The 27901-nt window shown below is 39.4% G+C and overlaps 1 protein-coding gene across 1 annotated transcript; it reads right to left on the bottom strand.

Moving 5' to 3' along the window:
• Positions 1 to 297: 297 nt before the first annotated feature.
• SLC18A1 (solute carrier family 18 member A1) lies at positions 298 to 24800 on the bottom strand (the record flags this gene model as incomplete). The annotated part of the gene is made up of 15 exons (XM_082727627.1): positions 298 to 476; positions 1422 to 1555; positions 1776 to 1895; positions 2594 to 2657; positions 4141 to 4192; positions 5336 to 5414; positions 13955 to 14050; positions 14132 to 14192; positions 16552 to 16595; positions 16841 to 16930; positions 19097 to 19189; positions 20017 to 20100; positions 22936 to 22994; positions 23649 to 24009; positions 24677 to 24800. The coding sequence occupies 15 exons, from the start codon at positions 24798 to 24800 to the stop codon at positions 363 to 365; spliced, it is 1575 nt and encodes a 524-aa protein (XP_082583753.1). The 3' UTR covers positions 298 to 362.
• Positions 24801 to 27901: the final 3101 nt, after the last annotated feature.

The following is a 27901-nucleotide window of genomic DNA, read 5'->3' as shown; positions in this document are numbered from 1 at the left end:
GGGCATGCTATGGTCATTGCTGTTCCCGTGGAATAAGTCACTCCTTGCAGAATGCACCAGCTCAAGTTTAATCAGCCTCACAATAGCCTAGGAAAAATCATCATTATGTTCTCCCATAAAAATTGGGCACCTGAAGCCACAAAGCTTAGAGGAAGAACTATGGGTTACACAGATAAGAAGAGAACCAAGAAATTGTACCCATAGGGAGGGGAGGAAAGGAGATACCAAGGGGAAAGAGAAATGAAGTCTATTGAGCAGCCCATGGTGATCTGGTGATCAGAAAAGGAGGTGGTCACTTTGGTCACTGAAGTCCAAGGCTGATGTATCCGCATGTGACAAGGTTCAGAGACCACCTTCTCCTACTACTCTTCACTGCCAGCCTCCTCATCGCTGTCCTCGCCCAGAGGAAATTCCCTTGTGGGCTTCTGAGTTGCACATATCCAAGTCTCCATGGCACAGTCCTGGCTCAGAATTGCCTGAATCAAGACACAGGAGGAGAAATTACCACACATCTTTTATCAATCTCCCTGTTCCCTTCCCTCACTAGCTCATCCAAGTCTAGTGTTGCTCAGGAAATATTCAAGAAACAAGCATATTACTTTTCTTCTGCTTCATTTACAAGCACAAGGCCACCCAAGGCACCTCAGTGTAGCCACCCTGTTCAAGACAAATATCTGTCATGTTTTTGATTGAAATCTAATAGTGATAGTACAAGCTACAGTAGGGAGCCAGCTGAAACCAGTACTATCCCCTATCTAACCTCCCTGTCTTCTTTCATCCCTGTGACCAGTCCCTGCATCCATCATTGAGCCATCTAAACCTTTAGGGTCCTCATGCTGCAATAAAATAAAGTACCTTATTAACTAAAATCAAAAGTTATGGCTCTCTTCCCTGTGGCTTTGTACTTTAAATCATGACCTGGTAAGAACAATGGCAGACATGAATGAAAGATCCCACTGGAATTTTGACCACCTTAAGGAGATAATGTGTTAATTCACATTTTGCTGGTAACTGAAGTTTGGGATGGCTTTGATGGACCCTGGTCCCAACTCTTTATAGCATTCTCAGTTTTGTTCTTTACTTAGGGCCCTTCTTAACCACCCAGTATAAGAGCGGAAGTGGTTAGTAAACAAGGGAAAATAAGGAAGAGCACAAACGAAAAATAAAGGTGAAAATGGGATCAGAAAATATGACAAAGCAAAAAAGACTTCCAAAGATGGAGGAAACAGCATACGATGAAAAACAATGAGAGAAAGGGAGATCAAAAACAAACAGAAGATTATTATTCATTTCTCAGAGTCCACAATGAATCTTGGAACACTGCATCAAAAACTAAAGATGTATTTTATGGTGACTAACATAACAGAATAAAAATTTTTAAAAAAATTATTATTCTTTTAACAACAGTCAGAGTCTCTTACAAGATTTTCCTCCTTGGCTGGGGGGCTTCTCAGGTAGTAGCAGAGAGGAGCATAGATGATGTTGATGACCCCAATAATGACCATAAGCCACGGGAAGCCAATGGCATGCACAATGGCACCCCCAGTGGATGGGCCTGTGAGGAATAAAGCAAATTCACAAGTGTTTATTGGCCCCTGATCACAGAGAAAACACTAGGCAAGGAGCAATGGGTGACCCTGAGGATGTCCCAAAGTCAAATATCTCCAGAACCCTAGGATAATCAGCCCTCTGGCTTTACTCTCATCTGGTAAACCATAGATAAGAGAAAATGGGAAACCAAGTCCTGTGTGCTCCCCTCTCTCCTGCCAACATACCTATGGCGAATCCCATACAGAAAGCCACATCAGCTATGGCATAGACACTTCCATACACTGAGGTGTGACGCAGGTCCACCAAGTGTCCCATGATGGGCATCACAGAGGAATCAACCATGCCTGTGGCCAAAGGAAACAGGACACTGTCAGCTCCACCCACAGTACCCTCCCTTTTTTGTGGCACCATTCTTTCTTTTTTTTTTTAATTTATTTTTTTATTTTCAGCATAACAGTATTCATTATTTTTGCACCACACGCAGTGCTCCATACAATCCGTGCCCTCTATAATACCCACCACCTGGTACCCCGGCCTCACACCCCCTGCTCCTTCAAAACCCTCAGATTGTTTTTCAGAGTCCATAGTCTCTCATGGTTCACCTCCCCTTCCAATTTCCCCCAACTCCCTTCTCCTCTCTAACTCCCCATGTCCTCCATGATTTTTGTTATGCTCCACAAATAAGTGAAACCATAGGATAATTGACTCTCTCTGCTTGACTTATTTCACTCAGCATAATCTCTTCCAGTCCTGTCCATGTTGCTACAAAAGTTGGGTATTCGTCCTTTCTGATGGAGGCATAATACTCCATAGTGTATATGGACCACAACTTCCTTATCCATTCGTCCCTTTCTCCTCCCTTTAGTCTATTCCATTTGCCTGCTCTCCTCCCTCTCAGCACTAACACTGATCCCTGGCAGGAATTAGGAGCCCACAACTTTGCTAGCCACCCTCCTGCTCCTTCTCCCTTTCCATATACCTCCTCTGATCTGGCCCAAAGCTAAAATTCAGGGGCCTTTGGCTCCTTTGAGAGTACTCTTACCTATGGAAAAGCCAAGCCCTGCATTGGGGCCAATGAGACCAAAAATATTGTGAGCCAGAGGAACCTGCAGCAGGGAAGGAAGAAGGATTTATCAGGAGTTCAAGCAGTCACCACAAAACAAAGGGTTTTCATATGATATGCATTTATTAGCCATATGCTATGTATCACATATGTTAGTTGTCTGGATTATCACTTCTCTTTATGAAGAAGAATCTTTACCTTTATTTTAAAGATATGAAAGCTAGATTGGTATCATTTGGGTTAAATGCCCTATCCAAAGTTAAAAAGATAGTAAGTGGCAAGATTAAGTCTAAATCTCAGATTTTATTCCATTTTACATAATAATGGATCTCTTCTATTGCAAGAATCCTTCCTCAGCTTGCTTTCACCACCCTCCCAGACATACACTTCTGTCCTCACTCTTCACTGAATGGAGTTTCCTCTCTTTTCTATTAGCAACATTCAAAGGTATTAATTAAATCCTAATTTGGTAGCTACTGGGGCAAGAAGAGAAAGGAAACATACCAAAAACTAGTTACCCATAGGCTAGAGGGTCGGGTAGCCTGTTTTGGGGTGTTGCATCAGTAAACTTATGAAACTCATTCTTTTGCCTTCCCATCCTCCACTGAAAGACTTCCTTTCCTCTTTCACTGCTTCCTTAGGTCTCTCACTGAACACTTGTCACCTGAACCTGCTACCCCAACATATTTACCTCTCAGAGGTTTAACATACCCTTCAAATGTTAGTGGCTAATAACAACTTTAGGGATTATCCCTCAAAAGGTAATTATAGTTTATCAATAGCTTGCATTAAGATTTACTGTGGGCCCACTGTGGTGTAGTTTATATGGACAGTCCTAAGAGAGGCTAACATATCCCTTTCTACACTGATGAAGAAACTAAACAAAAAGAGGTGACATATCTAGCTCAAAATCACACAAGCAGGAAGTAGCAAAGCTGGGAATTATGTGGAACACATGCTCCTGATCAAGACCTCCAGGCTTTCTTGAACACTGTACTCAGTGCTTTACAGCTCTAGGGAGCAAGTGTATGTATGATCCCTATTATGAGGAGGAGAAAATGAAGGCTTAGAGAGCTTGAAGGGGCTCTTGAAAATAGGAAAGCTCTCTCTCTCTCTTTTTTTTTTTCTTTTTCTACCAAACATTCTGCACTAGAGACCGCAACTCATGTGATTGTTCCCCTGGTGGCTTATGAGGTCTTGTTAGGTTGAGATAAATAAATTTAATCATAAAATGAACCACTTTAATGGCTCCAGAAATAGGTATCAACATGAATTGTTTCATGTGTCCATACATAGGGACTCAGACCTCTGGCTACAGCTGCTCCACTGCCCTTTTTCCCTCCTCTCCACCTCCTTTAATGGGATGCCTGGTGGCATTTCTCCCAGAGCTAAATTCTTACCCATGCATAAACAGTCTTTCCAACAGTCATTGACAAGTTAACCCTCTGTTCATTTCAAAGGAAAATTGTCTTTAAATTTCTGGGGGTCTCTCTTTCTCTCTCTCTCCTAGACTTCATCATACTTACACAAAGCAAGCTGGTGCCTACTACAATCATCCCAATCAGGGAGCACAGCCACCTGGAAGAAAAGAGCCATCACAAACTATGCTAAAGGGAGAAATCCCTTCCACCTGTCATCTTATCTCCACTACACCAGCCAGTCCTACACTCCTAATTCCATCAACCCCTTAGGATGTGATAAAATGAAGACATCTCTACATGATCCATTTGTAACCAGGTGAACCCTTTCCCTGACCTCCCCTTTGCCTGGTTCCATATCTTTTTCCATAGTAGAAGCAGAGGAGGTTCAATGGGACATATTCTTTCTTCCACTAGCAGAGGAATCAGTTTACTCAGAAGATACTTGCCCCTTGAAAGTAACCCTCAAACTTAATTCATGCTCTTTCCCAATTCAGACTACCTTTCACTTACTCGTATTTTTTTCTGGTCTTCAAAGCCCATCACAAAATGCACAAAAAATACCAAACTTCTTTCCTTTTCTGATTTCCTATAGCAGGGCTTTTTAAGCTTGTCTTAAAAATCTATATGCTGAGGGGCGCCTGGGTGGCTCAGTGGTTAAGCCGCTGCCTTCGGCTCAGGTCATGATCCCAGGGTCCTGGGATCGAGCCCCGCATCGGGCTCTCTGCTCAGCGGGGAGCCTGCTTCCTCCTCTCTCTCTCTGCCTGCCTCTCTGCCTACTTACGATCTCTGTCTGTCAAATAAATAAATAAAATCTTTAAAAAAAAAATCTATATGCTGAGCTTCAAAGATAAAATTGAAGCTGTTCTCACTGTGGTAGAACAAAATCCAGACTTACTTTTTAGCCTCAAACCCTTTCCATTTGGTGTTCTCTGAGGTACCTCTTTAGAACTCTCTAGGGCTCCAGGGAACACAGTTTCACAACACTGCCCCCAAAGTAATGAGCTTTTTCATAGCTGTTCTCTGTGGGGTTATTTTAGCTCTTAAGCTAGACAGCAAACATCTGGTAAGTAAATGTTATCCATCATATATTCACAACCAACTCAGGGCCATCCTTTATCCATATCCCCTTCACCACCTATCTACTCCTATCCTCTCTGTAGGCGGCTTTTACCCATGCATGCTTGTCCTAAACTTCCAACCTTAGAGAAGCTGTTCATTATCCTAGGTTCAGGGACAACCTCAATAATCTCTCCCATATTACATTCCTATTATACTCTCCACATATTTCCAGGTTACATACCGACCCATCTTGTTGGCCAATACACCAAAGAGGTTGGTGCCAATGAGGTAGGACACACTGGCAGGCAAGAAAGCAAGACCTGTAGAAAGACACAATTCTAAGATGAGGATAAGCCCAATTTACTACAAAATACTATATTTACAAGATAGTGAAGTTTCTCTGTTACCTTCAAGAATTACAAACTACTTTGTTTTGTGTGTTGGAGATCCCTGTGCCAACCCAGAACAGTTGACATGAGGCTCTATACTTCCACTTTCCTCAAGAGCCAGGCTTTGTTTAGCTTTAATACAATGTCCTTCCAGCTCCCCCACATAGACTTCCTAAAGAATAGCTCTAATGAGAAATTCATATGTAAAAATCCTTCTGATTATCAACATAGGAATATCATCAGCCTTGGAAAAAGAAATACATATTACCTGGGAAGTGAAATTCCTGCCTTGCTATTCACCTTTCTTTCAATTGCTCTAGTGGTGATCTTGGAAAAGTTAGTAAGTATTTCAGAGCTTTACCATGCACATCTGGCAAAAACAAAGCTATGATTCTAGCATAACAATTTACACTGAGGAGCAAATTGTATAGCATATTTAAAAGTATTTTGTAAACTGAAGCACTGGTCACATTTCTTTCTCCAATGGTAGAGTCATGTGCTCTAGAGCATGGTCTTTGAAGTTATACAGTTCTGAGTTGAAACTGTGGCTTGGCTACTTCATATCTCTGAGACTTTGAGCACTTTACCCTCCCTGAGTCTTATTCATTCATTCATTCATTCATTCAGTACTTTTAATGAGCTTTTACTATGTGTCTGGTGTTCTAAGATTAGAATATGATGGGATAAATAAGATGGTGTAGATAAGCTAGAAAAAATCTTAGTTTTTAGGGCATTTACATTTCAAGGGAGGGAGCCAGACAATAAACAAGTAAACAAATGAAAGAAAAGATAATTTTGAAAAATAATAAGCTGTATGAAAAACATTTAATATGGCATGGAAGTATGACCAGGAATAGCGTTAACTTCAGTTTGGGGGCTGGTAAGACCTTTTTGAGGAGATGACATTTAAACTGAGATCTGAATGACCTAAACAGAGTATTTCAAGCAGAACAAACAAGTAACAAATAAAAACATCTCATGCAAATACAAAGATGTTGAAGAAACTATTTGTCTCTTTTAGGAATAGAAAGGAGGTTTATGTGGCTGAAGCACAATGAGCAAAGGGAAGAGTAATAGAAAATGTAGACCTAGAATTTGGAATTTATTCCAAGCACAATGGGAAACTTTGGAAGGGAATGACATATTTTAATTTACATTTTCTCAAGTCTTTTGGTTGTGGTTAGAAGAATGGGTTCACAGGACAAGAGTAAAAGCCAGAAAACTATTTGCAGAACCCAGGAGGAAAGTGACAATGTTTCAGCTTGGATGTCATGATGGAAAGAAGTGACCAAAATATTATTATGATTGTAGAGTCAGTGGAACTTTCTGTTGAGTTGGGTGTGGCCATAGTTGGAGTGAGAGAAAGAGAGAAATCAAAAATCATTCATTTTGTCTTACTTAGTTGGGTAACTGGAGATGGAGGAAGAGCCTGGGGAAACAAGGTTTGAATGCATATTAGATATACAACTGGAGATGCAAGGCACTGGTGTACAAGATTAGATTTCCAAGGACAGAGCCTAAGCACAGATATAAATATTCATTTATTCACTTATTCAAGTTCAAAACGATCATTTATCCGTGGTTCTTAAGACCATAGGAAAGACTGGGATAACCTCTAAAACATTAGATAGAGAAGAATAGAGATCCAAGGTCTGAGCTTTCAGGGACTCTTACATTTAAAAGTTAGTAGGGAATCGCACTACTGGGTATTTACCCCAAAGATACAGATGTAGTGAAAAGAAGGGCCATATGTACCCCAATGTTCATTACAGCAAAAGCCACAGTCATCAAACTGTGGGAAGAACCAAGATGCCCTTCAATGGACGAATGGATAAGGAAGATGTGATCCATATACACTATGGAGTATTATGCCTCTATCAGAAAGGATGAATACCCAACTTTTGTAGCAACATGGATGGGACTGGAAGAGATTATTATTATTATTATGACTTAAGGCATAAGTCAAGCAGAGAGAGTTAATTATCATATAGTTTCACTTATTTGTGGAGCATAAGAAACAACAGGGAGGACATGGGGAGATGGAGTGGAGAAAGGAGTTGGGGGAAATTGGAGGGGGAGATGAACCATGAGAGACTATGGACTCTGAAAAACAATCTGAGGGTGGGGGATGGGAAGGTGGGGGGAGCCTGGTGGTGGGTATTATGGAGGGCACATATTGCATGGAGCCCTGGGTATGGTGCATAAACAATGAATTCTGTTACACTGAAAAGAAATCAAATTTAAAAAAAAGTTAGCAGAGAAGAGATAACAAGTGTGATAAGAAGAAGCCAATGAAATAGTTTAGAGGGGATGGAATGAAAAAGGAGGAGGAAGAAGAAGAGAAGGAGGAAGAGAAGAAAAAGAAGATGAAGATGAAGAAGTCAGAGAAGAATGTGGAGAGGGAGGGGGAGGAGGAGGGCAACAACAAGAGAAATAAGTGGTGGAGGAGGAGGGGGAAGAGGAGGAGGGAGAATAAAAGGAGGAGAAGTATTGGTGGTGGTGGTGGTGGTAGTAGTAGTAGTTTGGCTTCTGAAGGAGTTAGGATGCTTCAACCACAAAAAGAAGGTGGTGAATATGCATACAAATGCAGGAAAATTAGTATACTTAGTGATGGAAACATGTGAGTTCACATCTCATTGCTTCTGATTTCTCAATGACTAGGAGCTAAGAATGACGAGAGGATGAGGGTGTGGAAGAGGTTTGAATGGATAAGTATAAAACAGTCATTTCAGAAAGTGGGAAGGAAGACATAACTGGGGACCTAGAGAAAGATTGTTGGGCAATGTGAAAACCTACTTTATTTCTTTAGCCATAAATGTAAGGTGAGACTAACAGCCTTGCTGTGTGTTTTCCCACAGCCCCAGTGTGCCACTCATGCATAGACAAGGAGTAGGCAAGCAGATTAACTTAACCAGAATCAATGCTGTGTCAACTGACAATCCCAGAGGGAAAGCAGGGCAAAGGAACTAATACTTGAATTACATCATGATGGAATTCAAGCTGAATAAATAAAAATTGAGGACATGAGAAGTGATAGAAAATAGAAAATGACTTGAGGCCAATGGATTGGTAATCCCCATGTGGCCAAAATTTGTTGATATGGGATATTAGAATACCTGAGTAGGGAATATGTGAATTGATAATTGGACTGAATTATCTGAAATTAAATTTCAGAGATGATAAAAATTAATGTCAAGGTCAAAAAGGTTTGATTGGTTAAGGTGGAAAGGAGAAAAAGATCATTGCAAAAGATTATTGTAAGAAAGTAGATTAAAGAATAGGCCAAGATGTTGGTAGAATTATCCACCTGGATATTGAAGCCATCAAGAATTGTGAAGGTGGGGTGCCTGGGAGGCTCAGTGGGTTAAGCCTCTGCCTTCTTCTTGGGTCAAGATCCCAGGGTCTTGGGATCGAGCCCTGCATCGGGCTCTCTGCTCAGAGGAGAGCCTGCTTCCTCTCTCTCTCTCTGCCTGCCTCTCTACCTACTTGTGATGTCTGTCTGTCAAATAAATAAATAAAATCTTAAAAAAAAAAAAAGAAACAAAAGCGAAAATAAACTTTTGGGACTTCATCAAAATCAAAAGCTTCTGCACAGCAAAGGAAACAGTCAAAAAAACAAAGAGGCAACCCACGGAATGGGAGAAGCTATTTGCAAATGACAGTACAGACAAAAGGTTGATATCCAGGATCTATAATGAACTCCTCAAACTCAACTCAACACACACAAAACAGACAATCATATCAAAAAATGGGCAGAAGATATGAACAGACACTTCTCCAATGAAGACATACAAATGGCTATCAGACACATGAAAAAATGTTCATCATCACTAGCCCTCAGGGAGATTCAAATTAAAACCACATTGAGATATCACCTTACACCAGTTAGAATGGCCAAAATTAACAAGACAGGAAACAACATATGTTGGAGGGGATGTGGAGAAAGGGGAACCCTCTTACACTGTTGGTGAGAATGCAAGTTGGTGTAGCCTCTTTGGAGTACAGTGTGGAGATTCCTCAAGAAATTAAAAATAGAGCTTCCCTATGATCCTGCGATTGCACTCTTGGGTATTTACCCCAAAGATACAGATGTAGTGAAAAGAAGGGCCATCTGTATCCCAATGTTTATAGCGGCAATGGCCACGATTGCCAAACTATGGAAAGAACCAAGATGCTCTTCAACGGACGAATGGATAAGGAAGATGTGGTCCATATACACTATGGAGTATTATGCCTCCATTAGAAAGGATGGATACCCAACTTTTGTATCAACATGGATGGGACTGGAAGAGATTATGCTGAGTGAAATAAGTCAAGCAGAGAGAGTCAATTATCATATGGTTTCACTTATTTGTGGAGCATAACAAATAGCATGAAGGACAAGGGGAGTTAGAGAGGAGAAGGGACTTGGGGGAAATTGGAAGGGGAGGTGAATCGTGAGAGACTATGGACTCTGAAAAACAATCTGAGGGGTTTGAAATGGCAGGGGTTGGGAGGTTGGGGTACCAGGTGGTGGATATTATAGAGGGCACATATTGCATGGAGTACTGGGTGTGGTGCAAAAATAATGAATACTGTTATGCTGAAAATAAATAAATTTAAAAAAAAAAAGAATTGTGAAAGATGGGAGCCTGGGTGGCTCAGTCGTTAAGCATCTCCCTTAGGGTCCTGAGATCAAGCCCCTCATTGGGGGTCCTTGCTCAGTGGGAAGTCTGCTTCTCCCTCTCCCACTCCCCCTACTTATTTTCCCTCTCTCACTCTGTATCTTTGTGTCAAATAAACAAATGAAATCTTTAAAAAAATAAAAGAATGATGGAAGGAATAAAGGAAAAAAGAATATGAGCCAGGTGTTGACAATTTTAATGAAAGAAAAGGAATACCTAAGGGGTCAATAGGTGATTGCAGTGAAGAGACGTGGAGGGGGGTATAATATAATGACATGACCTTCAAGGGAGTTGGGGTATTTGAAGGAGAATAAAGAAGGAATAATTCTGGAGTGCCTGAGTGGCTGTCAATTAAGTGTCTGTCTTTTGCTTAAGTCATGATCCCAGCATCCTTGGATCGAGCCCCTAGTCAGGGTCCCTTGCTCAGAGGGGAGTCTGCTTCCCCCTCTCCCTCTGCCCCTCCTCCTGTTCGTGCTCTCTCTCTCTCTCAAGTAAACAAATAAAATCTTAAAAAGGAAGAAGAAGAAATGATTCAGAAGTAACAAAGGTGAGTGAAGTCTAGAGGAACATGCATTTCCATCAAGACAGCTGGGAAACAGTGCTTTCAGGAAACATTCAGCTCTCAGGGCAAGAAGATGATGGAAATGTTTAGAGAAGAGTTTGAAGACATGGGACACTCGTCAATGACAGGAGGTTCTACGGGCTTCAGGAATTTTTGGAGGGGGAGATAGGAAATTGGATCAGATTAAGAAATTTCTGAAATAGGGCGCCTGGGTGGCTCAGTGGGTTAAGCCGCTGCCTTCGGCTCAGGTCATGATCTCGGGGTCCTGGGATGGAGTCCCGCATCGGGCTCTCTGCTCAGCGGGGAGCCTGTTTCCTCCTCTCTCTCTCTCTCTGCCTGTCTCTCTACCTACTTGTGATCTCTCTCTGTCAAATAAATAAATAAAATCTTTAAAAAAAAAAAGAAATTTATGAAATATGGGGACAATAATAATTCCTACCAGATAAGCTGCTTGTGAGCCTTGAATGAGATACTGTGTGCCAACCATTTTGCACAATGTCTGGCACAGAATAAGTGCCCTCTGTGCATCAGCCTTAACTGTTATTGTCCTAACTGGGTAGTAACAGGGTCATGACTTGAACCCAGGCCTTCACCTTCCAACTTCATATGTTTCCACTATCCACACCAGAGCATGACATCACAGATGTCTCTGGCATAAGGTACTGCACAAAATGAGCAGTGAGAGTTTTTCAGGTCTCACCAGCCTCTCTATGCCTTTCTGTACATACAGGAAACAGCAGTGCCTAATCGAAACTGTCATGATGATTACAATTAAACCTAAAGTCAATAATTCACCAATTACTGGTTGATAGCTTGTTTGATTTTAATATTCTCTTTCATGGGGTGGAAGTGAAGCATATCTTAGTGTATTTGTCTATTTGCACAGGGCTACAATGTTTCCAACCATATCCATTTGTTTATCCTTAATTGCTTTTAAAAATTTAGAACCATAACTATTCCACTGTTTACCGGAGATCTGGAGATAGGCACCTCTAGGAAGCTTAATATCCTCCTAGATATATCTTCTTACTGTTGTTTTAAATGATATGGAATTTCCTAAATGAAATTTCCTCAACCAATGTGACTTGATCTTTAAGACTGGGTATAGCTTGCATTTTCAGTAGCATTTTTTGCAAAATATATTCCAAACTATATGTTTATAGACAAACATATATTTTTTCACAGCATATCTTCCAAGGAGCAGGGAATTACACATATCTGTGACTGTCAAAATAATTTCAACAAAAACAATGATGAAAATAGTTATTTTTATTTACACAGTATATCTATCCTGTATTCCAACCAATTATGCTAATCCCTTTACCTATTTATTTTTAAGGATTTTATTTATTTATTTGTGAGAGAAGGAGAGAGAGGTGGGAGAGGCGAAAAGGGAGAGGCACAAAGAGACTCCATGCTGAACACAGAGCCACACATAGGGCATGATTTCAAGACCTTGACATCATGGCGGGAGCTGAAATCAAGAGCTGGTTGCTCAACTAACTGAGCCACCAGGTGCCCCTGTGTTCATCCCTTTAGAATACATAGATATATTTAATCCTGAAAACAACTCTGAAAGCGTCTCCATTTCCTCAAATGAAAAAAGGTGGTGTTTGAAGAGGTTAAATAACTCATCCAAGGTCACAACTAATAAGTGGTCAGGAGTCAAACCCAGGTCAGCCTGTTTTCTCCCCACAGAGAGAGTACTGGGCACAAAATGGGTCACTTAGGGAGTACTCAGTCACAGAAGACCAATCACTCTCAAAAGTGCCGTCTCCTCCAAACAACTTTTTGACAGGTTGTCTGCATTTAGTGCAATATTTTTCAGTGTGATCCCTGATACTGTATCAGCATCACCAGGAAACTTAAGAAAATGCAAATTTGATTCTATAGAATTTCTGGGTGGGGCCCACACTCAGAGTTTTAACAAGCTCTCCAGTTGTTGTGAGAGCTTTTGAAGCCAGACTTAGAGATGCAGAAAGCATTGAGGAAAGCTGTAAAGGAGTGTGGGAGGCAAAGCTCTCTCAGTATTCTGACTTTCTCTCCTGAGAGCTTTCAACTGCAGCCTCACCTGCATAAGGGGCTGTATAGAATCAGCCCAGTGAGTTTCACTGCGTTTTACTAGCCTCTCAATGCCTTTCTGTGTGTAGAGGAAATAGTGTTGCCTACTAGGAATTATTATGATAATTATAATTTAACTCAAAGTCAACAATTCACCAGTTACTGAAGGCTGGTTTGCTTTTAATATTCTCTCCTATGTGGTGAAGAAGAGCTGGGGAGAAGCTGCTCTGAGCTGTGTTTGCCCACCTGCACCAGGAGCCTGAGCTATCATAGCCGTGGGGCAGAGCACCAACTAACTCAATTAATTGTCATGGTCCGAGGCATTTGCAGCCCAGAAAAATCCAATTTGAAGAGTGCAGCTTAGAGCCCTGCTTAGAATAGTCCCCTACAAAAATTAGATTTAGTGCTTTTCGTTGCATGCTGAGCTATATCAGGTCCTTATCAACTTCCCCTCTGGCCCCGTAAGATTCTTCCCCACAGGGACTGAATGACACATAGCCTTCTCTATTCCCTGTCCTCGGGCTTCCTGGGAAGGGCCAGAACCTCCTCTCTAAACTCAGATGAATCACAGGGACATTTCCCCATGAAGAAGAGGAAGATCTTCCAGCTGGAAGCCTCCATAAACACCTTGTTAGAGGTAAAAGGACAGCAAAAGCTAATATAGGGGAAGGGGAGTTGAAGAGAGAAAAGTGTGGATGGTAATGGTACGTATTAATATTCTGCAGGTGCAGAGCATTTCCACATATTATGCCATTTATTTCTCAAGTGACCCTTTGAACTAGACAGTATTCCAATGCCCATTTCAGAAATGAGAGTTGGTGCCCAGAAAATTGATGTGGTTTGCACAAGTTTACATAGCCAATCAATGGAACTGAAATGAAAATGCAGATTTTTGACTAAAAATCATTGATCATTCTACCACGTAGCTAGGTATGTTGTCACTCAATAGCCCCTCTCAATCCCTCCCACCTTGCCTTTCTTGGGCTGCTTCTTGGAAGTGCTGCCTGCCTACTCAGATTTGATTTACAGATATGGACAGAGAAGATAACTCTGCAAAGGAAGCACATTGTGCCTCTGTGACTCTGAAGACCTGGGCCTGATAGTGCATCTCAATTACCTGAAAAAAGGCGCATGGCACACACCTACCTCTGCCTAAGCCCAAGTTGAGGAACAAGGTCACTTACCTAACTGCCACTCGGGTGAGCACATGGTCTGCATCATCCAGATGGGCAGTGTGGGCTCCATCATGGCCACTCCCATGTTAGCAAAGCAGAGGGAGCCTGGAGAGACAGTTCTGTAAACACCAGGGCTACCCAGAAGCCCAGACCCTCCCATTGCAAAGAGAGGCATTTTCAGCTTACCTGCAGCTACCAGGATATAAGGGTCTTTGAGAAGTGTAAGGAGAGGAGTCCCCCTGGCACTCTGAGAACATGGACAACAAAAAACTTCCATTTTTACAGTGTACATCTCTCCTATTGTCATAGAATCTGAGAATATGCAGACAGGACCTTAGAAATCATCTATGTCAGCTCCTTTAATGAAGAGACCAGACACCCAAATCAGAGGAGATAATGTGACTTCCCCAATGTCACAGAGTCAGCTGGCAGTATACCTCCTGTGTGCTAGGCAAACACAGTGGTAGTCACAAAGAGTAAGACAACATGTTCCAGACCAATTCTTGCTTTCAAATGATCATCAACTAGATGAAAGTGGATTGTCAGCAAGGCCAGCAATGGGCAATGGGTGTCTGGACTCCTGGTCTTGGGCCTCACCACGAGATCTTGCTGGTGTTAATGTTTGCCAACAGGTAGAGTACTGAATCCCAAAGGTGAGCCCAGAGGTGATAACTTAGAAAGATCTTCAAGCATTCTGGAGGCTTCATCCTGACCATTTTGAGCCACACTGGCAAGTCAAGCTGAAGGTGTTTGAAAATACAGATTAAAATGCAAGCCTAAATGCTCAGTTCTAATTTCCCCTTTTTCTCAGAAAATCTTTATTCCAATTAAACTCAAATCATTCCACTTTCCTCCCATGCATTCCAGCAGGTTATTTTTCCTAAACTATGTTCAGGGTTTTTTGTTTTGTTTTTGTTTTTGTTTTTGCCTAAACTACCTTCTTTCTCTATTCAGGTCCAGCTCCTACCCATTCTCAAAGTCAGTCTTAAATGGCTCCTTCTTTTCCACTGTATTTCCTGACTCAGTAGCTGAAACTTCTCCCTCTAACAAACTTCCTGAGCACTGTCCCCAAATCTGTGGTGCTAACTACATTCTATCTGATAATTATTTAATAGTTTTGATATAATAACCCTCCCTGCATACTTAACAGAGGTTCAATAAAATATTCAGAGATACTAAAACTAAATATATAATTCAAAATAAAGAGACAGATCTAAATCAAAAAATATACATAAAGAAGTCTAATAAGGCCTTTAGCCTAACAATTTCACTTATAGGAATTTATTCTATAGATTACTTCCAATTTTATAAAAATGCATATGCACAAGGTTATTAATTGTAGCATTCTTTATAAAATACTGGCAATTACCTAAATGTTCAAACATAGGGGATTAAATAAAATATGGCATACATACAGTGGTATTTCCTACAGGCAGAAAAATAATAATTAAATTTTTGAATATGTAAAATATTATCATCTAAGTCAAAACCATACAAAAAGATATTAAAGAAAAATAATTTCTCCTCTTACAACACTTTTGGTACCATATGTGAGGGCTTTCCCACCAAACAATTCTTCAGTTCTCTAAAGGTACTGGCTGGGTGTCTTATAACATAATTCAGTTCTGCACTGACTTCTTAGGGTTAGCACAGACCCCACAGGTAAAGGGCTTAGTCCCACAAGACTGATCCCAGTTGAAAATAGTGGATTTCCTAGGTTACTCACACTTTTGTCTGTCTTGGCTATAAAATCAAGGTTTTTAATTCAAACTTCCCCATACTTTCTGTACTTCCTTATCTTTCTTTTTTTTTTTTTTTAATTTTTTATTTTTTATAAACATATATTTTTATCCCCAGGGGTACAGGTCTGTGAATCACCAGGTTTACACACTTCACAGCACTCACCAAAGCACATACCCTCCCCAATGTCCATAATACCACCCCCTTATCTTTCATTCTTTGTGGCTTGATATGGATTTCCCAGAGACATCTGTGGCTTGGAATCAGATAAATACCAACTCTGATATTTAACCATGATATAATGATAATCTATAAAGATGCTCTTTGGGGAGAGATTATCTAAACAGCTTCTAAGATCTTTTCTAGCTCTGAGGTATTGTAACTATGAACATACAAGTCCCAATGTCATTGTCTTTTGGTTCTGAGTATATATATATATATATATATATATATGTATATATATATATATAAATTAAATAAATTTATATTTAAATTTATATTTAAATTAAATTATATTATAATTAAATTTATATTTAAATAAAATAAATATTTTAAATATATTTAAAATATAATATATATATAATTTATATATATATATAAATTTTGTTATATTTCCTTGATCCCTCATAAGGCCCTTCCTCCATCTTTGTCCAATATCAGACCAGACTGCCCTCACCACCATCTCCAATGCTACCCTAAATATGATGCTACACTAAATATGACAGTACCCAAGTATAGTTCTCACTTTCTTCGACTCCACTCCTCTTCATCTTTCTTCTTTTGTTTTGACAGGGATTATCTAGAGGGGGTCTTTGTAAATATTCATTCTCTATATCCTTTGGCAATGGAACTTAGAGTCAACTTACCTCAGGAGAGAATTTGGAAGGCTGTAGGATACACAGCTGGAGTGCTAAGAAAGAAAGTGGGAGAGAAAGAAAGAGTTTATTTTGTCCACTGATTAGTTGAAGGCTTTAATAACAGCCACATTGATATCACTCTATCATATACAGATCTAACTCCCTGAGTTTCTTCCTTGTTTCCTAAAATAGGGCAGTCCTTGATCTTTAAAGCATGTCAAAACCGACATCAGAGCATAGTGCATTCCCAATCTGACTTAAGCTATCATCTGTCTGGTGACCTCTTATAGTGACTTACCTCCATCCAGTAGTGCCAGGAAGGCCAATATGAGGAAGGGTGAAGACTGCCCAACAAACGAATACATCACACTTCCAAAAGGAGCTCCCACTGGAAAGGCAAAGCAGGCACAGATTTCAGAAGGAACAAATTCCTAGTTGGTGTGACTTGTCCACATTTACTCAATGAACTTCCATGTAAGGTTCTGGGGACTCAGAAATAAAGAAAACCTTGCTCTCAGGAGCTCACTTTCTACTAGAGAAAATGCATGTGATGGGGGTAGGGAAGGGGAACCCAAATAATTAGAACATTAGAAGGGTAGAGTTCAACAGTAAAGGTTCAATCTACATGGTGCTGTGCAAACATGATTCATTGAGTTCAGGTGAACACAGGGCTTTGTCAAGTGGGTAATATAGGTGGGAAAGAAGCATAAGTGAAGAGCATTGAGGTATCATAAAAGAGAGTGTGGTTGCAGTATAGAGGTTCCTCAGAAAGCTGAAAACACAGCTACCTACAACCCAGCAATTGTACTACTAGGTATGTATCCAAGGATACAAACATAGTGATTCAAAGGAGCACATGCACCTCAATGTTTATAGCAGCAATCTCCACAAAAGCCAAAATATGGAAAGAGCCCAAATGTCCAACAGATGCATGGATAAAGAAAATGTAGTATATATGATGGAATAATAGACATTATAAAATGAAAACTCACCATTTGCAATGACATGGATGGAACTAGAGGGTATTATGCTAAGTGAAATAAGTCAGCCAAAGAAAAACAAATACCACATGATTTCACTCATATGTGGAATTTAAGTAACAAAACAAATAAACATGGAGGAAAGGAAGGAAAAAATAAATTAAGAGGAAAACAGAGAGGGAGGCAAACCATTAAAGACTCTTAGCTATAGAGAACAAGCTGAGGATTGCTGTAGGGGAGGTGGGGTAAGTGGGTGAAGGGTATTAAGGAAGGCACTAGACATAATGAGCACCAGGTGCTACATGCAACTGATGAATCACTGAATTCTACCTCTGAAACTAATAATACACTATATGTCAATTAAATTGAATTTAAATTAAAAAAATTTAAAAGAGTGTGGTTGGATAACAAATAGAAGAATATCAATATTCAGTGTGCAGTCACTAGAATATGAGTTTTTGGGAGAGGAAAAGTAGAGGTGGGGAATGTCAAGGCCGAATAATCAAGGGCCCTATATATCCAGATAAAGCATCTACTTGGTCTTGTGGACAGTGAAGAAACGTGTTTTAGCAGGGGAGAAATACCACCATCTCTGGGCAAAGGAAGTTTCTTCTGGTGGCATCTTTGCGGAAGGAGGGAAGGTACAAGAAATCAGGTAGTAGGCTGGTTCCAACTGAGATGTGATGAGGAACCAACCTTGAGGAAGTGGCTGTAGAGAATATTAATGGGCTTATCCATTTGTGAGTGAGAAGTGATAAAGGAGACCAGGATGTACCAAAGCTTCAGCTTGGATGTTTGGGAAAATGGATGTTAACAGAGAACAGGATTTTTGTTCCCTCTTCTCTCATTGTTTTGGAGGAGGAGGGTGGATATGTACCAGGAAGAGACCTTTGGTGCTTTCTCTTCAACTAGCTTGTGAGCTCCTCTAGGGAAGGAACCATTTTTGAGGCTCCTTACCTAAATTCCCTGTGTCCTAGCATTGACCTTGGCATATAGTAAGTGTTCCATAAAATATGTGACTTGGAATAGTCAATCAATCTATATGAGGAATGAACCTCAAAGAAAATGCATTACGGTTTAGAGTTTGGGGTTTGAGTCCAGAATTTGAGTCTACATCCTGGCTCTGGCATTTTCTATCTATATAAACTCAGATGGCTATTTAACATTTTTTTTATTTCTCATTTCTGTAGTGGAGACAATTATTACCTCTTGGCAATGGTGTGAGGATTAAAAGAGATTATGTCTGCAATGTATTTTGCACAAAATCCAACAAAGATCTCCTCTCATTTTGAAAGCACTGGTGAGGCAGTGGCTGCTAACATGGGGGATATTTGCTCACTGGAATAGATTAGGTTTCTTCCATTTCCAGGATGTCATGGACTATTAAGCTTCTTAACAGGAAGGGGATTTTGCCTTTCCTGGGGAAAACTTCAGGACTCAAAACATGATTGGATAGAAAAAGAAAGAAAATCCTATCTTCCATGACCCTTAGGAACACTTGCTCATGGAGCATCTTCGAAGAGTATGCAGTATCTTACCCTTTGAACCTAGATCTGAGACCAGGTGCCACTTACCCAGCACTCCCAAAGCCAGACCCCCCAAGGCAATTCCCATGGCACGCCCTCTCTCATAGTCATCAGTATAGACACTTGCCAGCATCCCAAGACCTGAAAGGAGAGGGAGATAAAGAGTTGGCATACAGGAGCCCTCTGTCTGCCTCTCTCACAGAATCCCTGTTCTATACTTAGTTTACAGTTTGAGGGGTCTTATAAAAATTAGCCCAAATTATTTTACAAATACTGTCTCCACTGGTCCCCCAAAATTCCCACATTGCTTACTCCTTCTGTTCACAATATCATCAGAAGCACAAAAGTCTCTGGGAAGGGTAATACAGAATACCACTGTCCATTGATACAGCATTTCATTGCATTTTATTATTTCTTAGCACATTTCTCTGAATGAATGGACATGGAGTAAATCAAAGGAAAATCTACAAACACAGAACACTATTCTGTTCAGTGGAGGTGCCCAAGGAAGAGGGAAGTATAGAAGACATGTGGAAGATAGCATGGTCTGGGCTCTCTTATCATTTACTCATGTGTAAAATGGCATAAAATAGCTACTTCATAGGATTATGTTAAATATTGAATTTGATGATACTTTGCAAAGTGATAGTGTTACTAGTAGTATTAGCATTATTTTATTATAAAATGATAAGTGGGGGCCAGAGAAAAGACCATAGAGGGCCATTAAATAAAAGCCTGGTTTACTTCATGGTTTTACATTGGGCTTGCTTTGCCCTGAGCTGTCTGTATCTAAGTTATGTCAGGCTTAGGAATTTATAACACTGATAATAACTCTACAATTACCTTGTCTTTGAATCACAATTTCTGCCCACTAGGATACTTTCCTACCTACTTATAAATCTTATAGGGTCTGAAGGTAGTAGGAGATGTGTGTGTGTGTGTGTGTGTGTGTGTGGTGTCAGCATTACCTGCAACAGATGAAAATGAAGATCCAATGCCTTGAAGTGTTCGGGCCACAAACAGTAGGGTATAGGTACCAGAAAAAGCAAACACTGTGTATAGAGAATAGCAAGAATGTTCCAGTTAGCAAACTGTCTTTGTTCCCTCACCACCAGAAAAATGTGCCCATGATATTATAGATATGAACCACTATGTATATGTTTCAATAAAGGATGTTCACTGCTCCCCTGTTCTTGGAGTTGTCTTTATAATCTCCCACACCTTAATCAGGATTGTATTTTAATTGACATAAAGACTAAGAAGCCACAGAAACACAAACCAATTTACCACACAGTGGATGGAAGCCTGGATTTTCACATTTCTGGCCCAAAGCTCAATATCTTGTCCACTGGAATCATGCTGTCCAATAAGTATAATGCCCTTAGACCCTACTTCTCAATCCTTCATATTTAATGCCCAGATTTACCTTTGTGATTGTTGGGCTCCACTGGGTTATCAACAGTGAGGGAATAAAAGCTATGTGTAATTGAAGGACCATAGGCATTGGGTAGAAAATATTATCTTATGATCCAATCAGATATTTCCTCTTATCTTATAGTGGAACCTATTTTAGCCAAATCAAATCAGTGAGTATGTATTAAGTAATATTAGATATACAACTATACAACATCATGTGAAATAAAGAGAACGTCCAGTTCATGTCCTTTAAGAGGTTCCATCTACATGAGACTAGCATACACAAAACTGACTACCAAACAGGAATATGTTATCAAAAATTAAATTACATCACCACTTCCTCAAAAAAAAAAAAATTAAATTACATGGTATTGGAGGTAAGCTTGGTAAATCCAGACACGTCTCACCTCTATTTCAAGACAATGCTCTTGAAAGAAAAAATTCCCCAAAGTATCTGAATCATCAGAATCTGAATCCCTTTACCCTTTCATTACAGATATATTGGGTTATTTGAAGTCTTGTAATCTTCTCCCATTACTTCTTTATGTGATCATACTGTCTCCCAAACATGTGCGTATTTGGTCTCTCTTTGCTGGGTTTCCAATATCTTCTCCTAGGTCTTCTGATTTCCAGTCTGTTCAAGGGTAGTTATTCCTATTTCCTTTTTTAGAACGATTTTTTAAAAGATTTTATTTATTTACTTATTTGACAGAGAAAAGCGCACAAGTAGGGAGAGTGAAGGGCAGAGGGAGAAGCAGGCTTCTGGAGGAGCAGAGACCCCAAAGACAGACTCCATCTCAGTACCCTGGGATCATGACTTGAGCTGAAGGCAGATGCTTAACTGACTGAGCCACCCAGGTACCTCTATTCTTATGTCCTTTGAGAATAGAATGGCCAGCTTTTCTCAGTTTGCCAAGGACTTTGTATATTCTGGGAGGCCCCGAATCCAAGACAAAGTAGAAAGGTTGGTCACCCTAGGTAGGAAAACCAAAATAATTTCTTTCTCACTTAACCCCCAACATGGGTTACCACTTCGCTCCTAATTAGATTAAGCATGGGTCTCAGTTAGGGGCCCCTAATGGTGTTAAGGGGCATCAGCAACCTCTTTAGTATTTAAAAAACCCTAAAGAGATGCCCCATAAGATTACCTAAAGACCAAACATTTGCTAGAATTCGGCCAGTTTAGTATAGTAACACTGGTTATGACATGGAAACAATAATTATTTAATTGCAGAGAATCCAGCAAGTCCTTATGCTAAAGAGTTCACAATAGTCTAGTATTATCCTATTTTGCAGGGTGTTTGTTGTATCTCCCCAACTCCTAGGCTGGAACAATGTCATTCCATTCTTTATCTTTCCCCAGTGACTTCTGCCATCAAGACTTATGTGTGCTACATAAAGTTTTTTGGACAAAATTATGAGTCTCATTTGAGGAAACAAAGAATCCTATTAGTTTTTAATTTATTATTTGGCATAGCCTGAGATTCTAGAAGCTCAATAAACATTTCTAACTTGAATTCCCTCATTTTCTTTGATCTACTAGAATTTTCACAAGTAAGCTCCAGTTCTCAGAACTTTACACATCAAGTTACTGCTCTTCGCAACCTTCCAGCTTTGACTCTAACAAATTCCTGTTAAGTATTGGTTGAGAAGAGTCGAGCCATATGCTGAAAGGGAAGAAAACTTGAGGAGGAGCAACAGAAAAGGCCGAAAAGTAACTAAAAGTTGATAAGAAAACAGAAAGAAGGAGCTATGTTATTGGGAGCAGAGTCAGCAGAGATATCAGGGAGCCACTAAAGGCTCCAGAGGCTGCCTTCTCCTTCAGTTAACCTCCCACTGCACACCACCCCCCATCATTCCTTCTTATTTTAATTCTCAGGGTAAATTTCCAGATAAAATTTGTTTACTTCCTGTTCTTACCCCATCTCTATTTTATTAGAACATTTATCTGATATTTGATAGACTATTTGTCTTTCTCTTTCATGTTTTTTTAGCTAATTTATTTCTCTAAGCTATGACCTTTAATGTCCTTACCTAAGGCAGTAGACTTTTTGGTATTATCTAGTTGCTGCTGTCCAATTTAGATTCTTTGCTGGTGGTCCTTTACCTTTGTGTATCAAAATAATACAACCTCTTCCCAAAGTTGGGATATTTGGACTAACCTCATTCATGGGACTACTGACACACACACACAACAGCATATCTATTAAAACAAACTTTACAATTTTCCCCAATTGAAGGAAGTAAGGTATCTGTTCTTCTATAGCAGAATATACAAATTCCAACTAGACTGATTTGCCACTACTGCTCTAATACCCATATTCAAAATTGCAAAAGATTTAAAGCAGTGTCATAGATCATTTAGTCAGATGCCTAATTAGCTAACTTGACCCTACTCTCTGCATTGTAGTGCATGTGATAAAATCAAAGGTAATCAATGAAAGAAATAGAAGAGGAAGCAATTTACTTACTAACTGTGGAGAGAAACAGGATAACAAAGCCAGCAAACATGGGGATGTGATATCCAATCCTAAAAGAGAATTATGAAGAAAAAAGATACAGTCCCAATAGACATCCATATACTTGGACTGTTTTTTTTTTTTCCCATGTGATTTGGAAGAGAAATGCAGTTATTTGAGTACATGGAAAAACGTGTCTCTGAATGCAAGTGTACAGATAGGACATGATATATTAACTTGTATAAGTAAATGAACAAACATGAAAATTTACCCATAGAACAGGGCCCAAATCCTTTTTTCCAGAAAAGATGACCTAGTTAGAGTATATATCCCTCTGAAATGTTTGGATAATCCCAAACATTGCTAACAAGCCAGTGCTCCAGATTGCAGTAGCTCTGCCTTGGAGCCATGTTTCAAGGCACTGAAACAACATCAGCAGTATACTTCTGATCAGTGTTTGTTTTTGGTTTTGGTTTTGGTTTGTTTTTTTTTTTTTTGGTGCTCAATAGTCATTACATCACTAAGAAAATTTGAAGCCTATGGCATTTCATCCATATCATGTTATCCTTTGGGTAACCAGTTTTCCAAACAGTTGTTTGCCCTGGAGATGGACAAGTGAGTTTTCCTTCTTTTTTCATTCTAACTACCTTTATGATACCTTAGCCTATCATCCTCTTCTCCTGAGCCAGTGAGTACCATGTAGAGCACTGTACCCATTGAGATACCTGTTGGTGAGAGGTCCCACAAATGGGTTGACCAGAAGTTGCATCAGAGCCTTTGAAGCAAACAGAACCCCAACCCGTATGTTCTCTTCCTCCAGAAACTCTGTGCCTTGCAAGCAGTTGTTTTGTTGTGCTGGGATGGCTCCAGTGACTGGAGGGGGGATGGTGTCAGTATTGTCATCTGTCCATGCTGTGCCATTGGGTGCACTTTCTTCGATAGCCACAGTGTTGTTATCAAAGAAGAAGATGGTGGAGAAGGTAGGAGAAGTAAGGACATGTTGAGAAATTGTGGTGGAACCAAGGTAGAGAGGAGCGTTGATTTCTTTGAATTCTGTGGCATACAGGAAGTTGGGTATAATGGGCACTGAAAACCGAGAAGGACAAACGATGAGAGCCAAGGACACTTTTTAACACTAACTGGTTCAGGGGCATTATTATGACCTTTATACTCATGTTTAAGGAATCTGTCTAAGTGACATAATTTGAAGCCTACTTAAAGAACTGTACATGCCAAATTATCCTATTAGATTAAGTACCTAAATTCCAACCCACACACAACTGGTCCTCATTACTCCTGAATTCTGTATTGGCCAATCACCTACTTGCTAACCTTTAGTTGTAATCACAAAATCAATACCCATGGAGTTTTCAGAATTTTTCTTGGACATGCAGGCAGAAAGTGGGGAAAATTTCAAGATATCGATGGTTACTTTCACAGCTGAGATGGAAGAATATAGTCTCAGTCTTATTATTTCAGCTCTCATATAAAGATGGCAGAGCATGGAAATAGTAGGAGCAGGGAAGTAGAGTGTTAGAAACTCCAGCTCTGGAGTCAGTTGGATATAGCTTGAACCCCAACTGGGTACCTAAGGCAAGTCACATGATACTTCTGAATCTCGTTTTCTATTTTGTGTTCTCTAAGCATAAAAAGAAAAATTCTCAAGTCCACTCACTGCTGAATTTTATCAGGGTGTATGCTGCCTGCTGGGGCACAGAGCAAATTAACCCTCAGCATAAAGACCCAAACATACCCACTACAGTAAGCAGCATGTTGTCCAGAAGCAGAGCAACAAATACCACCACAAGTACCAGCTTCTGTGACTCTCTCCCCTCCTTTAGCAATTGCTGAGAAGTGTCCAAAAACACCCTGGGCATGCTGATGGCTGAGCTGGGAGCGTCTTCTCCAGTTTCTTATGAAAGGTCCCGTTACAGCTATGGGTCTTCTGCAGCCTTTATAGAAGAGGGGAGAAATTTTGCCCAGACAAGTGAAACTCACTAATAAAATGAAAAGTGCAAGTAGTTGCAAATACTAGGATGTATTTGAACCATTTCTTTGCCAGTATCTCTGCTTACTTCCTATACATCTCAATAATTCCACCTGATTCTCAGATTGCCTTCTAAGAAAGCACTGCTTACTGGCTTTTTATATCTGGAATTCTACCTGGCACATTAAGCAGATTCTAGCTCTGTTCACTTAGCTCTATGTCTCAAATTCCTATCACTTCAATTGTTTATGCCAATATCTGAAGCCTATTTGTATTATTACTTGTTCAATATTTTCCTCTAAATCCACTCTATTTAAAAACTAAATCACTATTTTTCTTTAAAAATGTGCCATACAAAACAAATTATGGTTCATGTGTGTAAATTAATCCAAAATTATATTCTATGGTCTGTACCACCCCAAAATATGTCATGTGCTACAAGTGTTACTTGTGGTGCCCAGAGAAACACTGACCTAGACCAAGACTGTCAGTTCACAGATGAGAAATATGAAACTCAGAAGGCTAAGAGATCTGTTTTACATAGCTCATATCAAACTGGAATGAAACTCCAAGCATTTTAACTTGCAGTATTATAGTCCACCATCTTCCCTCATACTGTGGTATTTGAAGCACTTCTATGTTATTTGAGCTATAAATCCCTGCTCAGTAAAGTGTGTTACTGTGTGTAAATAAAATACTATCATAATTAGTTCTCTACTTAGGATTTCATGTCTTTAGTCAGCATTAAGTCACAATATTTTGTTAAACTTCAGGTAATAGCAGTTTCAGGGAAGAATTTTTTTGCATGTGTGTATGACTTCAATTGTGATATCAGCAATATCAATCATACACATTTTAATATATATTACTATCATGAAATGCATCAGGCTCTAGAATTAATGTAACCTTTGATTCAGTAATTCTACTTTTAAGTAACTCTACTTTTCAGAACATATCTTAAGGAAAAAATCAGAAGTGTGGCCAAAGATTTATATTTAAAATTACTAATTGTTGAATTATTTATATTAGTGAAAAAATCAAACATTTTAATGGTGGAATATAAACAGCTCTTAAAAATCATTTTTAATAATTTCAATGACTTAGAAATACCCAATATATTGTTAAGTTAAAAAGGATAATAAACTATATTTGCAGCTTGGCTTCAATTATATAAAAACATTATGTGTGATATTTTTATAAAAATTAGAAAAATACATACTCAAGTGCCAGTTATTATCATTACTAATTTAATTTTAATTTCTTTTTCCTTTTCTGTAGTTCCTAAATATTTTTTAATTGACTACTTTCATAATTAACATACTTTACAAGAAGCAAATAATTTTAAGTGATTATCACTGGAGTTCAATAGTGAGTCATAAATGTTGGGAGCAACCCAAGCACTAAGCTACTCTGTTCTATTCTAAGACCAGAGCCGGGAGAAGATCATCCATTCTATAGTTCTAAGTGATCAAGAGGTCTCCATGGAACCAAAGACCCAGATAAGTTTTAATCAGAAAATACATGCAATCATTTAAGATTTTTCATTTCTCTATGTAAAGATAGTGTTTCTAAATACAAATTTACCTGAGATACATAAAGAAAAAATTAAGAGACCAAAAAGAAAAAAAAAAAAGCAATAGAAACCTGAATGAAATAAGTACTGTAAATACAGATCAAAAAAACACAAACAAACAAAACCAAACCAAGAATTTGCCAACCAATCAGTAGGAAACTTTACCTTAGAGTCAAAATTCTCTGTTAAGAGACAAATTATAAGAAAAGATTAAATGTCCAGGGAAAGAAACACCTTACCTTAGAGCCCGTCTCATGTGAGGTACTCAGTGAGGTATTGGCAGCTGTTAGCAGTTCAGAAGGGACTCTGTTCTCTGAGTGGATGTTCTGATGGATTTATTGCCACCTGTTATCTGAGGATGTCATGTGTGTCCTTTGTCCACAAAGATTTAATTGGAACTTCCAACAGGTTTCATTCAGAGCCTTAGTTCCCTGCGTCAGAGACAGGAAAGCAGAACTGGAGAGGATAAAGAGAGGGGGAAATTATCCTAAGAAAAGATGGACTGGGCTGTGCTGTTTTTCATCTGTGCTTATCTATCATTGAATTCATTAACTCTTGCCTAGGTCTGAATATAAATTGGAAGATTGGATGAGGCCAGAGTACAGTTCCTGTCCCTTGTTACTTAGTGAAAGAGAATCCATGTACCCCAATTGCTTTCCGGAAAGAAACAAATCTTAGAACATCCACCAGACTGAAACAAACAAAAATTTATGCATATTGTTCTCAAATCATAAAAATCCAACCTCTATTTCCTCTAAAGCATAGATAGTACTGCCATCTTTGCATCTCAGTGCTAGCAGATTGCCTGGCAAACAGTGGCTTCCAACAAGAAATTGTATGGATGAGACTGTGGCTCATTGTGGAGTCTTGGAGTACAACTACAGATCTATATTTTTCTGAACTTAAGAGTCATCAGTGGGGCAAAGAACATAAACAATTCACAAAAGAACAAAAGCAGCAACAGATGTTTCCAATTCATGTTCCCTCCTGTTTTAAGTAACTTGGGGATTTTCAATTTAGGGTCAAAAAAGAAGGAAAGAGTTTTAAAGGAAATCTGAAAAGAGAAATAAGGGCAAGGGGCAAGGACATTAAGGGAGCATATGAGTTTCCTGTTGCTGCTTTAACAAATTACCACAAATTTAGTGACTTAAGGACAACACAGATTTATTATCTTAGAGATCTGGAGGTGAGAACTCCAAAATAGGTTGTATTGAACTGAAAATCAAAGTGTTTACAGAACTGCAATTCTTCTGGAGGTTCCAGGAAAAAATCTGTTTTCTTGTCCATTTTTAGCTTCTAGAAGTGGCCTGTGTTTCTTGGCTTGCAGCTCCCTTCCACCTTCAAGGCAGCAGCAAAGCACTAATTCATTTAACTCTCTCTCTCTCTCTCTGTGTGTGTGTGTGTGTGTGTGTGTGTCT

The sequence above is a fragment of the Mustela nivalis genome (genome assembly GCF_964662115.1).
Source record: "Mustela nivalis genome assembly, chromosome: 4".
Classification (NCBI taxonomy): Eukaryota; Metazoa; Chordata; class Mammalia; order Carnivora; family Mustelidae; genus Mustela; species Mustela nivalis.
Note: the sequence above shows the minus strand (reverse complement) of the source record. Positions and strands in the feature narration are given on the sequence as shown.